The sequence below is a fragment of the Petaurus breviceps genome, unplaced genomic scaffold, assembly GCF_028583685.1.
Source record: "Petaurus breviceps papuanus isolate PSGF00001 unplaced genomic scaffold, PetGlider_PUasm1.0 118, whole genome shotgun sequence".
Classification (NCBI taxonomy): Eukaryota; Metazoa; Chordata; class Mammalia; order Diprotodontia; family Petauridae; genus Petaurus; species Petaurus breviceps.
The window spans coordinates 25,106,576-25,122,425 of NW_027185616.1; the positions used below are offsets into that span (position 1 = coordinate 25,106,576).

At 36.1% G+C, this 15,850-nt stretch overlaps 1 protein-coding gene across 4 annotated transcripts in view; it reads left to right on the forward strand.

Moving 5' to 3' along the window:
- The window catches only part of DCP2 (decapping mRNA 2), a 407,293-nt gene that overhangs the window by 47,447 nt on the left and 343,996 nt on the right, over window positions 1-15,850 (forward strand). For 3 of the 4 annotated variants that reach the window (XM_069087219.1, XM_069087228.1, XM_069087237.1), the window contains 2 exons: window positions 1,236-1,287; window positions 7,784-15,573. The exons of the other annotated variant lie outside the window; for it this stretch is intronic. In XM_069087219.1, coding sequence (XP_068943320.1) covers window positions 1,236-1,287; window positions 7,784-7,947 — 216 coding nt within the window. In that variant the 3' untranslated portion in view covers window positions 7,948-15,573. Of the gene's footprint in view, window positions 1-1,235; window positions 1,288-7,783; window positions 15,574-15,850 lie in introns of those variants that run through there. 4 annotated transcript variants of the gene reach the window in all.

The following is a 15,850-nucleotide window of genomic DNA, read 5'->3' on the forward strand; positions in this document are numbered from 1 at the left end:
TGTTTTGTAACTATTAGGCATTATATAGATGTAGAGTTTTTACACCTTTTTATATAGATATTGATATAGATATATACATTGCAGAATATAATTTATCTCCCTACATAAAGCATTAACATGATGGTGTGCAAGGCTTAGTGCAGTTTAAAATGGTTTGCACTATGAAGTTTGAGACTCTGTGTGTGTATGTGTGTGTACAAAATATGATTGTATTTCATAGTAAGATTTAAAAATATGTATGTATACGTGTGTATGTGTTATCTGTCTATTGATCTATTTGTGGTATTTCATAACATTATGAAATTGTTAGTATAGAGAACTACCAGATAAAGAAATTATTGCTAATATATCTTTTAGTCTTACAGAATTGCTTGGAGTACTTCAAAATTTTTTGGCTTTCCTGGGGTCACACAGCCCGTGTATGTCAGTAGTAGGATTTGAATTCAGGGCTTCTGGTCTGTGAGGGTGACTCTTTTTTTGTGCCGCTTCTCAGATGACAATATTGAGAAATTTCATGTAGATACATTTTTAAATACTTATTTTAAATTTACTAGGAACACTTTTTTTTTTTTAAAGCAATCGGGGTTAAGTAACTTGCTCAAGGTTACACGGCCAGTTATTTCTGGGTGTGGTGCTGAGTATCTGAGCCCAGATTCGAGCCAGGTCATCCCGACACTGGAGCCGGTGCTCTTACTCGTTGAGCCACCTGGCCGCCCCTAAGCAATTGGGGTTAAGTAACTTGCTCAAGGTTACACGGCCAGGTGTTTCTGGGTGGGTGCTAAGTGTCTGAGCCCGGGATTCGATCTCCAGGTCTTCTCAACACTGGAGCCGGTGCTCTTACTCGCTGTGCTACCTGGCCTCCCCTAGGAAAACGTTTTGACAAATAATTCTTTTGAAAAAATGCAGATAGTTATTCATTTTTAAATTTCACCTTTTTCTGTCTTAGATTTTCATAAAGTAGACCATGGGTGATGTTTTAAAGTTCTAGTTCTGGCAACAAGGAAAGTTCAATTTAAATGTAATATCATACTATTTATCCTTTATTAGTATGAATTAAATCTGTGTTGACATTAATAAGAGGTGATTTGGGTTGGGAATGTACTTGTCATGGAGAATTTAATTTGAAAATTTTATCATTAGTAATGAATACTTCCTACTGATGTTAGATTGTGTTTTGGGGTTAGTATAAAGTTTATAATATAAAATTAATCATTGATGACTTTTTTTTTTAATAGAAATGTGAAAAAAAACTTCATATAAGGAAACTACAGGATACTTTTGATACAGGCAAGTATTTTTCTACTTTTGATAATTTAATTCTGGCATGACATTGTTCAGGACTTACTCTGACTTTGGCTTAGTTTTTATGGAAAAGGGCCTTCTCTTTATTGGGGTAGCCATATTATAGCAATTGCCCATATTATGTGTACATTTTCTTTATGTAATAATGGTCTTTTAATTGAGACAGATAGTAAGAAAAATGAATGTAATAAATAATGAAGATGAGATGATTAGCGTATATCACTTCAGCACTGTTTTTTTATAGATCTCAGACCTCAGGTCCTTTCATGCCATGTGTATTATTATATTGAATGTAAATAGACTGATGACTTACTGAATATAGCTGAACCAATCATAGCTTAGAAACCAAATATTGTGAGGATTGTTTTTGATGATAGGGCCAAAATTTTGAGTAAGAATAGGCTTTTATTAAGAATGAAAATTTTTCTTCATCCTCACTTGTAAAACTACAAATCCAAATGTTATGAGCAGAATTGGAAATTAATGAAATTTAATGTAGAAAGTTATTTTCTAATACTCATTTAATACTTATTATTTAGAAAATGGAATGGCCTATTTTTCTTGAATTACACAAAGTTTCCTTTTTAGTTGGCATGCAGTTATTCAGCATCTAAATTTAAGGCTTCTATATAGAAGTGTTTATAAGAATGTGAAGCTATATAGTAATATTCCTTTTTTCTGTAGTCTTTGCTATGCTTTTGAGCAAGGCAAACTGGACAACCTTGTGTATTCAGATTATCTGAGAGAGTGGTAAATGGGTTCTAGTCATGCGACCTTTTATTTTCCACATCTTTTCCTGCCATATTCTGTGACCATGTTCTAGCCTTACCTGCCCTGACTGCTTTTTTTTTGTCCTCCCCCCTGGGGAGAGAGTGGGGCTTAGGGAATCTGTATAAATTAGAACTTTGGATAAATGAATTTGTACTGTACTACTCTTTTTTTTTTAATTATTTACTTATTTATTTTTAGCATTCATTTTTTTTAAATTTCAAGTTCCAGATTCTCTCCCTCTCCCCTTCCCTACCCATTGAGAAGGCAGGAAATATGATATTAATTATACATGTGAAGTCATCCAAACATTTCCATATTAGCCAAGTTGGAAAAAAAAGGAAGATAAAGTGAAAGAAAGTCCTTCGGTCTATATTCAGAGTTCATCAGTTCTCTCTTTTGGAGGTGGGATAGCATTTATCATCATGTGTCCTTTGGAGTTATCTTGGATTATTGTCTTGATTAGAGTATTTCACTGTTGATCATCATTACAATATTATGTTGCTGTGTTTTCTTGATTTTACTCACTTTTCTTGCTTTTTATAAAATTTATTCATTTTTAATTTGTGAAATAAAACAAGCATTTCTATAGCATAGTAGAATAATAAAAAGATGATTGCATATGAATCTGCAAATCTCTTTTTCTTTTACATATATAATAGTTACTTTGTAAACTTATTTTTTTCTCCCTTCTTCCCCGACCCTAGAGATGGCTACCATTAGACACAAATAAATATATCTGTAAAATCATTCTATGTCTACTTCTACCCTTCAGTTCTCTTTCTCTGGATAGAGATAGAGTCTTTCTTCATAGGTCACTTGGTAGTTAATTTGGGGATCTATAATAGCCAAAGTGACTATTTGCTCAAAGCTGTTCCTATGACAATATTGTTGTTGCTTTATATACAATGTTCTATTGGTTCTGTTCATTTTGCTCTTCATTATTTCTTGCAAGTCTTCCCATGTTTTTCTCATCATTTCCAGTAACACAGTAATACTCCATCATAATACCACAATTTGTTCAGCCATTCTCCAATTGATAGGCATCCCTACAATTTCTAGTTTGTTGCCACCACAAAGAGAGCTACTTTAAACATTTTAGAACATAGAGGTTTTTCATCTTTTTTTCCCTAATTATCTTTGGAAGTAGACCTCGTAGTGGTAATGCTGGGTCAAAGAGTATAGGTAGTTTAATAACTCTTTGGGCATAATTCCATATTGCACTACAAAAAGATAAGTTTTAATAATTACTGCCTCATAATATAGTTTTAGATCTGGTACTGCTAAACCTCCTTCCTTTACATTTTTTTCATTAGTTCCTTTGATATTGTTAATTTTTGTGTTCTTCCACGTTCTATTATTTTCTAATTCAATAAAATAATTTTTTGGTAATTTATTTCGGATGGGTTTGAATGTATAAATTAGTTTTTAAATCACTTTTCTTTGTATCAATTCAAATAAGTTTTCCCAGGTTTTTCTTATAGCACTACAGTATTTCATGACAATCATATACCACAGCTTGTTCCGCCATTCCCGTTTGAAGGACATCCCCTCAGTCTCCAATTCTTTACCACCACAAAAGGTGCTGCTGTAGATCATGTTGTTCATACAGAACCTCCTCTTCTTTGATCACCTAGTGATGGTGTTTCTGTGTCAAAGGGTGTGCTCTGTTTGATAGCCCAGTCCTTGCCAAGGCTGACTTCTCCACTCTTGCCCTTGATTATTTCCCTTATTAGAACCATATCCTGTGCATCATTTTTTTCTCTATCATCTTCATTTTCCTTTTTTTGCACACGTATATTCATTTATCTCCTATCCTGAAGAAAACTTCTTTCCCTTGACTCCAGCTATCTCCTCAAGCTGCTGTCTCTCCTCCTCTTCACTATTTAGGCTCTAAAAAGGAGAGTTTACACAAGCACCTCACTTGTCCATTTACTCCTCAATGCTTTGTATTTCGTTTTTTGTCTCTATCACTGCATTGAAACTACATGCTTCAGGATCACTAAATCAAATCCAATGCCCTTTTCTCAGGTGTTCTTTTTCACAGTTGCATGTTTCTTGGTAGGGTTAATATGTCCTTAAAATTAATGCAATATTTTACACTATTGACCCTTCTCCATACTTTCTCTTTCATGGGCTTCTTTGACATTCATTTCTTTGTTTTCCTCCTAATTATCAGCATGTTCCTTTGGTAGTTCATCTTCCTTCTCCAGTACCCTTAGTATGCTTGTCATGTAATGCTTTTTTTTTAACCCTTTAATCTACTCCTTATCTCTCTATGCTGGTAGCTCCTAAACCTGTCTAATTACAATTTCCCCATTTCCAACTGCCCACTGCTCTCTCTACTTAGAAGTTTATCATTTTACACTGAACCTACTTTAAAGTGAGCTCCATCATCTAAGGCCTGCCCTTTTTCAAATTTCTCTTCTATTTTTCCAATTTATTTATTTATTTTTAGTTTTCAACATTCATTTCCACAAGATTTTGAGTTACAAATTTTTCTCCCTGTCCCCCACCCCAAAGTAGCTAGCCTTACTGAATACCCCTTTCCCCAATCTGTTCTCTCCTATATCCTTCCCCATCCCCCCCCTCAACTTTCTAGTAAGGCAAGATGGATTTCTGTACCCTGGTGCCTGTATATCTTATTTCCCAGTTGCATGTATGTATATATACACACACACACACACACACACACACACACACACACACACAAATTATACACATTGTTTTTAAAACTTTGAGTTTCAGATTTTTTCCCTCCTCACCCACCTCCGCTGGGAAGATAAGCAAGCAATTCAATACAGGTTGTACACGTGTAGTTACGCAAAATGTTTCCATAGTAGGTATATTGTGAAAGACTAACTATATTTCCCTCCATCCTATCCCACCCCTCACTTATTCTATTTTCTCCTTTGACCCTGTCCCTTTTCAAAAGTGTTTGCTTATAACTACCTTCTCCCCCAATCTGCCCTCCCTTCCATCATCCCCCCTCTTATATCCCTTTCCCGCCTATTTTTCTGTAGGGTAAGATACCAAATTGAGCGTGGTAAGCCAAATTCAATGAGAGTAAGGTTTTTGCCTTTTGAGTTAGTATATTTTTTAAGGTGTTATTTTCTTCAGTCAGGCTATTGACAGGTTTTTCTTGATTTTTTCGCATCATTCTCCTTTCTCTTCTCAATTTTTCCTCCACTTCTCTTACTTGGTTTTCAGAATCCTTCTTGAGTTTCTCCATGGCCTGTGACCAGTTCATATTTTTCTTGGGAGTGTTTGATGCAGGAGTTCTGACTTCATTGTCTGCCTCCTATTCCATGCTTTGATCCTTTTTTGTCCCCAAAAAAGGAATCTATGGTAGGATTGTGTTTCCTCTGCTTGTTCATGTTGCCAGTCAATTACTTGACTTTTGAATTTTTTGCCACAATAGAATTCTGCTTTCAGAATGGAGAGAGCTTTGTCCCAAATTGCTGGGGTTTTCTCAGCTGCCAGAGAAATTAGGAGGGCACCCTCTCTCCAGCCTCCACAGGCTCTGGCACCTGTACACACATCCCAGGACCTCCACCCAAGATCCAAGCAGGTCAAAGCAAGAGTGATTCCCCTCTGAATGGTCACTCGGTCCCCCTACGATCTGCAGGCCAGGAGCTTCTTAGATAGCTGCCGTACCACCCCCTCTGCTTCTTGCCCTGGGCAGGGGTCAGACAATGCTCTTTCATTTAACCCTGCTCCAACAGAGTTCCACACTGACCTTTTAATTTGTCTTTGGCATTTATGGGTTGAGAAGTCTGGAAACCGCCACAGCTGCTGGTGCTTCACTCTCCTGAAGTCTGCTCTGGAGGCAGTTGGTGAAGGCAGCCCTTGGGCCGAAACTGCTCACGCAGGGCTGGGCTTGGCTCCGAGTTCAGTGTGATAGACCGTTCCAGCCAGGCTGCCTTCAGTGGGAGATTTGTTTCTGTCTGTCACTCTGTGAGTTCTGTAGCCCTAAAATTTGTTTAGAGTCATTTTCTACATGTATCAGAGGAGGTGGGAGCTGGAGCCGTGGGGAAGTCCTGTTTTTACTCTGCCATCTTGGCTCCGCCTCTTTTCTCTCTTTATATTGATGACAGGTTCTACCATTCATCTTCTGGTTATGCAGTCTTAAAACAGCAGAATCATCTTTGATTCTTCTCTCTCCCATACTCTGTTCAGTCACTTGCAAAATCCTCTCATTTCTTCCTCCTCAAAATCTTTCACCTCCATCTTTTCCTCTCTACTGAGTTTCAGCAGCCTAGTTCAGGTCCTCATTATCTCATTAACTATTATAAAAGCCTCTAAACTGGTCTTGTTTCCATCATCTCCCTTTCTTAATCCAGGCTGCCAAATTACATTTCCTAATGTAGAGTTCCAACCATATATATATATGTGTGTGTGTGTGTGTGTGTGTGTGTGTGTGTGTGTGTGTAGTTCTTTTTTTTTTTTTTTTTTGCCTTTTTGGAGGGCAGTTGGGATTAAGTAACTTGCCCAAGGTTACACAGTTAGGTTTTTTTTGTGTGTGTTAAGTGTCTGAGGCCGGATCTGAACTCAGGTCCTCCTGACTCCGGAGCCGGCGCTTTACTCACTGTGCCACCTAGCCTCCCCTATATATATATATATAGTTCTTAAAAATAGTAAATAGCTTCCTATCATCCATTAGATTATAAGCTCCTTGACAGCAGGGACTATCTTTTGCCTCTTAATATCCCCAGCACTCCACTGTCTGGCACATAGTGTGCACACACAAGTGTGCGCTTAATAAATGTTTATCGATTGATGACTTAAAACAAAATACAAATCCCAAATAATAATATTTAAGTCCCTAACAGTTGGCTCCAATGTCAGTCCTATTTCATATCATTTCTTTTCATGTAACCTCTGTTCCAATAAAGTATAGCATTAGCTCTTTTCTGATCTTATCCTTAGTGGTGTTCTATAGTCTGTCCTAGAGTACCTTTCCTTCAGATGTTCACCTGTTGACTTATTTACTTCAAAAGTTCAGCTCCTCCATGAAGCCTCCTCCAATTGTCCCAGCTGAAACAAACTCCTCAGATTTTATTTTATTAACACTTTGTTTGAATCTACTTTGCCCTCATCTCTTTGTATCATAACTGATTTTTGTACGTGCTTTATTCCTTAATACTTAGAGTACAGACTCCTTAAGGATGGGTTGGTTTTTATTTTTGTAGCATCTCAGCACCTAGCATATGCTTTGCACATAGTTGATGCTTAATGAAAATTTATTAGACTAAATCAAAAGCCTGGTAAAATGCTACAACATTTACTCCTCCTCCTTCTCCTACTATCACCGCCTCCATCACCACCACCACCATCAGCATCACCACCATTATTTTATGCACATATTTTAATAATGCCTATTTTTGCACACTTTTTCACCCCAAGAATCATGTGTCTAACAAGGGGCTCTCATTGTATGAATACAAAATTAGAATCATGAAGAAGTAAACCATCAATACTTGGGAAGTAGAGAGGGATTGGGAATAGAGACCTAACCTGAAGGCTAGGAATGTTCAAGACTTGCTGAAAATTGCGTCAAGCAACACATTGGAAAGTGGCAAATTATAGAAAGAAATGTCACATTTCAGTGTGGGAAAATACTTTAATATGTTAATTTTCTTATAAGTTGTCCATAATTGTCTCTAGGATGTAGTATTTTTTTAATAGTTGCTTTATTTTGTTTCTTAAACAGATGCAGTATATGACTTTTCTTGCTCCAGTGAAGACCAGCTACTAGACCAGGTGGAGGGGCATTCTGTAGCATGTAATGGACACTGCAAGTTCATGTTTTCGTCAAGAGCTTTTTTGAGCTTCAAGTTTGATCACAATGCCATAATGAAGAACTTTGATCTTTGAGAGAGACAAGAGTGTTTAGGAAGCCCCAGGATACAGAGAACTGTTGTCCTTGAATGCTAGTCTAATTAAGCCTTACCTTTCTCAGGTGACCAAAAAATACAGGGAGGCAATGGTATTCCTGAAGAGATTATTCTCTCTGCAGAAGAGTGGTGTAAAAATTACTTGCATTGTAAATGCAGTATGACTTTTATACATAGACTTACCTTTTCAGTGTTCAGCTAACTAGCTCAGCATTGTGCTTTTGAGGGCATTCTTTCTGTGTGACTATGAGTTGTTTTGTGTTCTGTTTTAAGAAATAGCATTAATATTTTACTCACATCTTAGAAAAGTTTTATGCTTAGGCAGATGGCAAAATTGGAAGGGAATACCCCTCTTTCTTTTGGGGGGGTATTGCAAGAGAGTCATATAGACTCTGCCTAGTGATTATTGGTCTCTGATCATGATTGGTAAAGCAGTATCAAATTCAAGATCTCATCATCTGCTTTGAGGATATTTCATAAGACTTTTCTGCCTACAAGTGTTTGGGCTGTTGAAAGCCTTAAAAAAGGGTTTGTGTTGAGACATTATTGGAGTTGTATATCTCTGCTCATAATGAACTCCTGGTTCCTTTTTCTCAAATCTTTATAATGCCATAGTTTGTACTTCTTTGAGATTTTATACTTAGAAAATATAAGTTGCAGAGTTCAGTCCAGCTTTCTCTTTCCATAAAGACCAATAATCTTTACAAAAGAGGAATTGAATTTGTGAAGAGTGGCAGACCTGGAGATTTAACTTCTGGGCTGCGTGTAGCTGAGCCTTGTGAGGCTTGTGGAGTGAAAGTTGAAGGTCTTGGCACAGGTGCTGCATTAGCCTCACGCTCATCTTAACTCTGAACTTCTTACTGTCGTGTGTCCTTTAGTGTTTTCTTTGCTATGATTTTTTTTTCTAACAGATAATATGTATATGTACAAAACCAATACTATTGAATTTTATGTAAGGATTACATCTCAGGGTGACTGTATGGAAATTGGTGCTCCATTCTCTAATGGCAGCCCCTGAATAATGGAATGAGAGGAGAGAGGGCATTTGTTTCACTTAGACTCCGTGTATGGTTAGGAAATAAAAAAACGAATATTTTGTAACTTCATCTCATTCTTTCAGGAATGTATCTCGCTGTTTCAGGATTTTTGAATCACATCTAGGTAGATAATACGCATTTTTAGTGAATATTTGGCTTTAATTGAGGACAATCACCAGGGAAAAAGGTGCTTTATATTTTGTGTCTGACCTCAAGAATGACTTTTGTGTAAAAGGGTTGAGGGGAGGGGAGGGAATGGTTGGGTGTATGAGTACACATATTCATCAGTTTCCTTGTATGGTTTTTTAAAACATTTTATGTGTGGTATCCACAGCCCCTACTGCCAAATCTTATTATAGGCACCCTTCATTCTATATAGCTAGCCCATTTAAAAGGAACTCCCTTTAACCAGGTAGAACTTAAGATAGGAGCTATTCCATTGGCATTTAAATGGGAAATTTATATTTATTGAGAAAAGTTTTTGACATATTTGGTACTACGCAGGTAGGCATTCGTTAATGTTAGTATGTCTGGTATTAAGTCATCTAAATGTTTGTATCTTTTAATGTGACAAACTTGTGAACTTCCCCTTTGATGACTAGTTTTTATTTTTTATTTTTTTATGCATTAGATGAATGTGTTTGGAAACCTTTCCTGTAATTTCCTTAGAAATACTGCTTTGTGTCTTCGTGAGCCATTATTGGTTGGTTATGTATGAGCACTAAGAGAATGAAATCTTGGTTTGCCCAGAAGACAAATCATTTTCATGTTTTCATTGTCATTCAGAAGCAGTTTGGTTTTTAAAGTTTTTTAATACCTTGGTCAGTATTCCTCGGGCCAGTAATTGGATTTCCCCAATCACAACGTTATAACAAAACGGATCAGCAATGACCAGAAATGGATCTTTCATTTTTCCTGGAATTAGCAAACCTTGAGTACAGGTAGTTTTAACTCCAGTTAAATAGTATTGCTTTTTGCTGCTTTGTTTCAATATACCATGGAACATAATAAGGGTGGTATAATTTAGGGTGGGATTATTCATTTTAGTCTTGTAGCTTTCATTAGACAGTTTGGATTAAACATACACAAATTAATACTGTGAGTTGAAGCTTAGCTGAAGTGAAATAACTATGCAGAATGTGTCTGAGCTGGGTGTATACCAGACAGCACTTTCCCTACTTCCTTGCACTCTAGGTTTACCATTTTTCAGAGATGATAATATCCTGGGAAAGACCAACCTTAGCACAGAAACTGGATTCCACCTTGATTTCAAGGAAATCCAGTAAGTGACTTCTTTTATAGTGTGTTGGATTTCAGGAAGTTATTTGAAAAAATGCTCAGTTATTAGCTTCATTTTTTTTTAAATGCCTCTGTAAGAGGACTTCTCTTAATTCACTTTTTGAATGTTAAATATAGTCAGCCTTATGTGTTCTGAGATGCTGTGCACTGAGAATATTTTGCATTTTTAAAAACTGTTCTGTAGGTGCTTTTAATGTATAACTTTTATGATTTGAAGATGTTAGATAAAGCATTTTATATTTAACCAGCATATTCCAAAAGGCAGAAATATGTACCACTTATATGCTTTTCTGCAGGCCTATGTGACGACATAGAAGCTGAGTGATTTCTCAAATGATGACACATTTCTGTGAGAGATGGGCATGTGAACAGGTGTGAGTGCCTAATAGAATAAACTGTGAATAGGTGGGTCCCTTGAGAGTTTGAAGTTGTCCAAAAGTTAAGGGAATTGAATTAAAAAATTTTTTTAAATACTTATGCTTCATTCTGTATTAACAAGTGAATTATGATGATCACTTGCTTATCTGAGCCTTTGAAAATAAAGGCATTTATTTTTGTAGTAATTAACAGTAGTTAAATAGTTGATTTCAAATTATGAAAATCTGTAGCCAAAGTCATACTATCTGATGGTGTTAGTAGAGCATTTTTTTTTTTTTGCTTTTTGGAGGGCAATTGGGGTTAAGTAACTTTGCCCAGGTTCACACAAGTAGTTTTTGTATTAAGTGTTTGAGGCCGGATTTGAACTCAGGTCCTCCTGACTCCAGGGACGGTGCTGTATGCACTGTGCCACCTAGACGCCCCATGGTAGAGCATTTTTAAAAAAGATTTTAGCAATTTATAAGTTTGAATATCGGTACCTGCAATCATAAAGATTAATGAGTCTTTAATTCAGTATGTTGTGGTTTGAATATTTTCTTAAAGACCTAGGCTTCAGCGTAGTGTATGTTAAAAACATTTTATCTTCTTTTCCCCCTTGCCTTCCAACAAACAAACCTAACCCAGTCCTAGACTTAATTTCTTCGTTATTTTCACTAAGTACTGCTTACTTAGCTCAGATTGCTTTTACGTTATGATTATATAGTATGAATTTAAATTTGGTGAAGTATGCTTAGCCGCTATCATGGGTTTAAACCTGTAAGGTGGGAAGACCATACTTGATAGATTAGATTTTGTAGAAGGAATAGGTTGCTTTGGGGCATTAAGAAAGGAATTTCATGAGGGACATTTATTTTTATGACGATTATGGTTTCACTTGTGGGCACCTCCATGATAGAGAGAATTAGTGCCTGAAAGTCTGTAGTAGAACTAGATAATGGTATATTTTCCCTTTTAAATACCGGTGAAGTGAATATAATGGTGAAACATGTGACTGATGCCAAGCTTTCTCCAACTCTGAATAAAATTAATCACTGTTAGCTATGGTAGCCATGTAATTCAGTCTCCAAGTGAATCTCATGGAAGGTAACTTTTTTTTCTTTTAAATACCATCACAGTGTTTGGGACTTAGTTCTTTTCTGTGCTGATACTGGACCATTTGAGCCAAATTGAAATACTAGAATTAAAAATGAAGGTGAGCTTTTAATTATTGTTATGCTTCATAAAGAAAAATGATGATGGGCAGTTAAGTGCTTTGAGTTATTTTTATAGTGATAGTAATGGATTTGTGCCAAACTGTCCACTCTTTCATTTTCCCTTTCAAAATATGACATTTGTGAAGTAGCAGCCTGTAGGATTCTTATTTGTGATCTTGTGCTAATGAAAGGCACATTTAGACTTAGGATATGCTGCTGTCTTCTGGGTCTAAAATGCCATATTCACTATCTATTGAATACACTTAGAGTTGTTTTCCCAGTGGTGGTGATTCCTTTGTCCTGATGTGCTCACAAACACTCACTCTGTTCCCCTTTGGAACCCATTTTATGATTTTTAAGAAATGATTAAAGGGTTAGAAGTGTGGTAAAGGGTTAGAAGTGTGGTTAATAGGCGCCGAATAGGGCAAAGCTAACTGACCCATATGGGAATTGAACTTACGCTGGCTGGCTTTGCTTGAGTTGGTTGGCATTTTATAACTTTATATAAACATGAGTAAGAAAATACTGGGATAAAGTTGAGACTTACCTCTAAATTTTAATACTTGTAGCATTTACATGGTAAGATCCTTAATTTGCACATTTTAAAGAGGAGCTTCTAGAATAAGAAAATGACTAGGGATTAAAGACTGCTTTCTTTTATCTCTTACGGTTAGCTCAGTGTTTGAGCCTCTAATTTATGTAGCATTATGGGGGAAAAATGATGTGTAAGGCTAGCCAGTGGTGAAAAGGGAGCTCTATTTTAATAGCTGATAGCACCTTAGGTTCCATTATTCAGTGGAAGAATTAAGCCTTGAATGTAATGTATATAGTTTTTTTTTCAGGTGGTTAGACTAAAAGGAGCTCAGGAGAAAAGGGTTCTTATGTTATTTTGGTAAGTTTCTTGTTCAGTGGCAAGGAACAGGAGAGGGAACCATGTTTCCCAGTCATTTGTTTGTGGACCTGCTGAACCACCTCCCCCTTTAGATTACATAAACATAGTATTGATCATTCCCCTGGAAGAACAAGGTGGAAGCTACAAATTTCCAGCCATAAGAATTAATGGATCCTTTTAAATTCAGTATGTTGTGATTTGAATAGTGTCTAGGAGAGCTTTCATGTGAGTGTGCATTAAGAACGTCTTATCATCTTCCTTCCCTACAATTCCCCCCCCCCCCAATAAATGAAATACAACACAAGTCAAACTTGAGTGGTATAGAGAAACAAGTCATATAGAACTTTGTATTATCTTCTCTTCCCCATAACATTTTCTTCACTTCGTCTCTTTGTATGTTTGTAGCATACCAGCAGGGAATTAGCCACTCTACCTTGTAAGAAACGTACTCATGTACATCCTTCTACAAGAAGGAAAGACCTGTTGGCCTCTGATAGCACGTAGTTTGTTGAAGTCACCCTGTACTATTGAGTGTTGCAAAGCACAAATGTCAAACTGGTTTATTTGGGGGTGAGTTAGCGGGGGGAAATCTCTCGGATTTTGGGGTGAGCAGCCTAATTATTTTTCCTAGCGGTCAGATCCTTGGCTATGTTTTGTTTATCCAGCACTGAAAAATGTCAAAAACTCTTCTTTTCAGAAAACCCAGTGAACATTTCCCACAAATTCTGGGGTAGCATTTTTGTAGTATAGAAGAATTTGATATTTTTGTTAAATCTTTTTTTTTAAGCATTGTCCATATTAGGCTCGAAAGGCTCTAACAGAAGTATAAAACTACAGTGTAAAATCTCAGTACACACCCCATCTGCACTGCTATTCATTCCTTATGCTTGGAGAAACCAGGTGTCAAACTTGCTGAATGCTAGATCATACTATTCTATGAGCACCCAACTTTTATGGTGCTCATCAGTGACAGAAAGCAGTAAGCAGGTTCTTACATGAAAATGAGATTTAAAAAACTAACTACTGTTCAGTGACACATTTAGAGCACGTGAATAGCAGCTGGTACTTATATAGTACAGTTCACATACTGTCTGTAGGCACTGATGGGAAAAGCACAGAAAGCATTTCCTCTTTGAGCATTCCACTACTGTTGAAGCTGACTGTGGTTTTGCTGAGCCATACTGAAAACAATATACTGTTGTCTCTTCAGCATTTATTTTATGCTTATCTATCATCTGTATCATGAAAAAATAAGCCTCAAATTGCACATGTTCAGAGAACAGAGTTTTGCAGTTTATGTTTTGCTGCCATTTAAATTAAAACCTGAGAAGAAAACAAATAAGGGGACCTTTGTGTGCCAGTTCTCCAAAGCTGTGGTCTTTTTAAAAGAAATTATTTTAATGCCACATTTATTTGACCCAAAGAATAGTAACTAATAATGGAAGGAAAATGTGTAAAAAAAAAATAGACCATGTTTGTGATTCTGCTGTAAAGGATGTGGTTTATAAGTTTAAGAAAACTGATGTCAGTTTTATAAAGGATAGGCTCAGTCTGGATCCCTCCTATAAAAAGCAGCAAGGACTACCACCATTCAAGCATCTATGAAATGCAAATAGAATTTTTACTTCCTCACTAAATGCAATGAAGGTAAGTTGGTCTTAGAACCAATCAAAGGTTATTTAAATGGAACCCTAATTAATTGTTTTTATCACTTTTTTTAGACATTGAGATAAATCTTTTTTTGGGTGGGGGAGATGAAGCCTTTTCAAATTAAAGTTGCAGGTTTGGTTTAGAGGGTACCCTGTTCATGGAGAAAGAAATTTTTTCTCTTTTCCCCAAGAATATGGGAATAAGTCAGTCTACATTTTTAAAAAAGGACTTATGTAGTTTTGGACAAATTGAAAGTGTTGAAGTTGAACTGTGCTCAGTAAAGCATTTCATTTTTTAAGGAAGGCAAGTTTATAAACTTCATTCTTTTTTCTAATAACAATTTGTCTTATAATAAATGATTTTGCACTTATTTTCTAATTAAATTATGCCATTAGGTTTTTTTGTTTTTGTTTTTTCCCATTTTCTAGGGTAAGGAGATCTTTGAGGAGAGGTGTATGAAACAAAACATTTAAATTAATTTCTCCAGGGCAGTAATCAAATTCTTCCATAATTTTTTATTTGTTACTAGAGGTATATTGACCCATCAACACACAGACAGCAGAAAAGGAACCAATGAAACCAGTCAGTTTCAACTTAGAGAGAGGCTGAATACCAACAAGAAAGTTTTGTTATATTTAATCTTTGTTAAGTCACTAAGCATCAGATAAAGGCAATGATTGAACTTATGATTGAACTGTTCCTGTGGGGGTTCTCATTTACCTAAATTGAAATTCTGTTGCTTTGTGGGAAAGAGATTCACTGTTGCTAAAATGTACTGAGAAGTTCTTTCTCAAAAGTTTGTAAGGAACTGTGTTCATGAAACAAGGATATTTAACAATATATTTACAATATGAGATTTATTGGAGTCCTAACGATCACTCTGTACCATTCATCTCAACACATTTAGCAAAAGCATGTATTAAGTTAGCATATCCTGATTATTTCCTATTTTCTTATGTAAATAGCACTGATTCAGAATTAAAACATATTTTCATATTTTGTTTAATGTTTAGTCATGGATGTTTTTTGTATTTTAAAACATTTTTTACTGAGTATTCAAGTATTACTTTTTTCTGTGTAACTGTTACTGTACTAACTTGGAGAGAACAGATTACTGTTTGCAGCGTGATATATCAATAAAGTTTTTAGCTCTGGCAGTTTTATACTTTGATGGTTTCTCCTTTTACTAACTTATTTCAAATGTCAGAGCACTAGAAGCCATGAAAGGCTTGCTCCTTAAGATTTTAACTGTCTGTCACTTAATGGGGAAGTCCCTCATTAACTTTTTGAATTTATTATTTATTTTAAACATTCTTTTCTTTGTAGAGTTTTGAGTTCCAACTTCTCTCCTTCTCTTCCACCCTCCTCCCTACACACTGAGAAGGCAAGCAATATGCTATCAATTATATATGTACTCACTAATTTTCTATGACA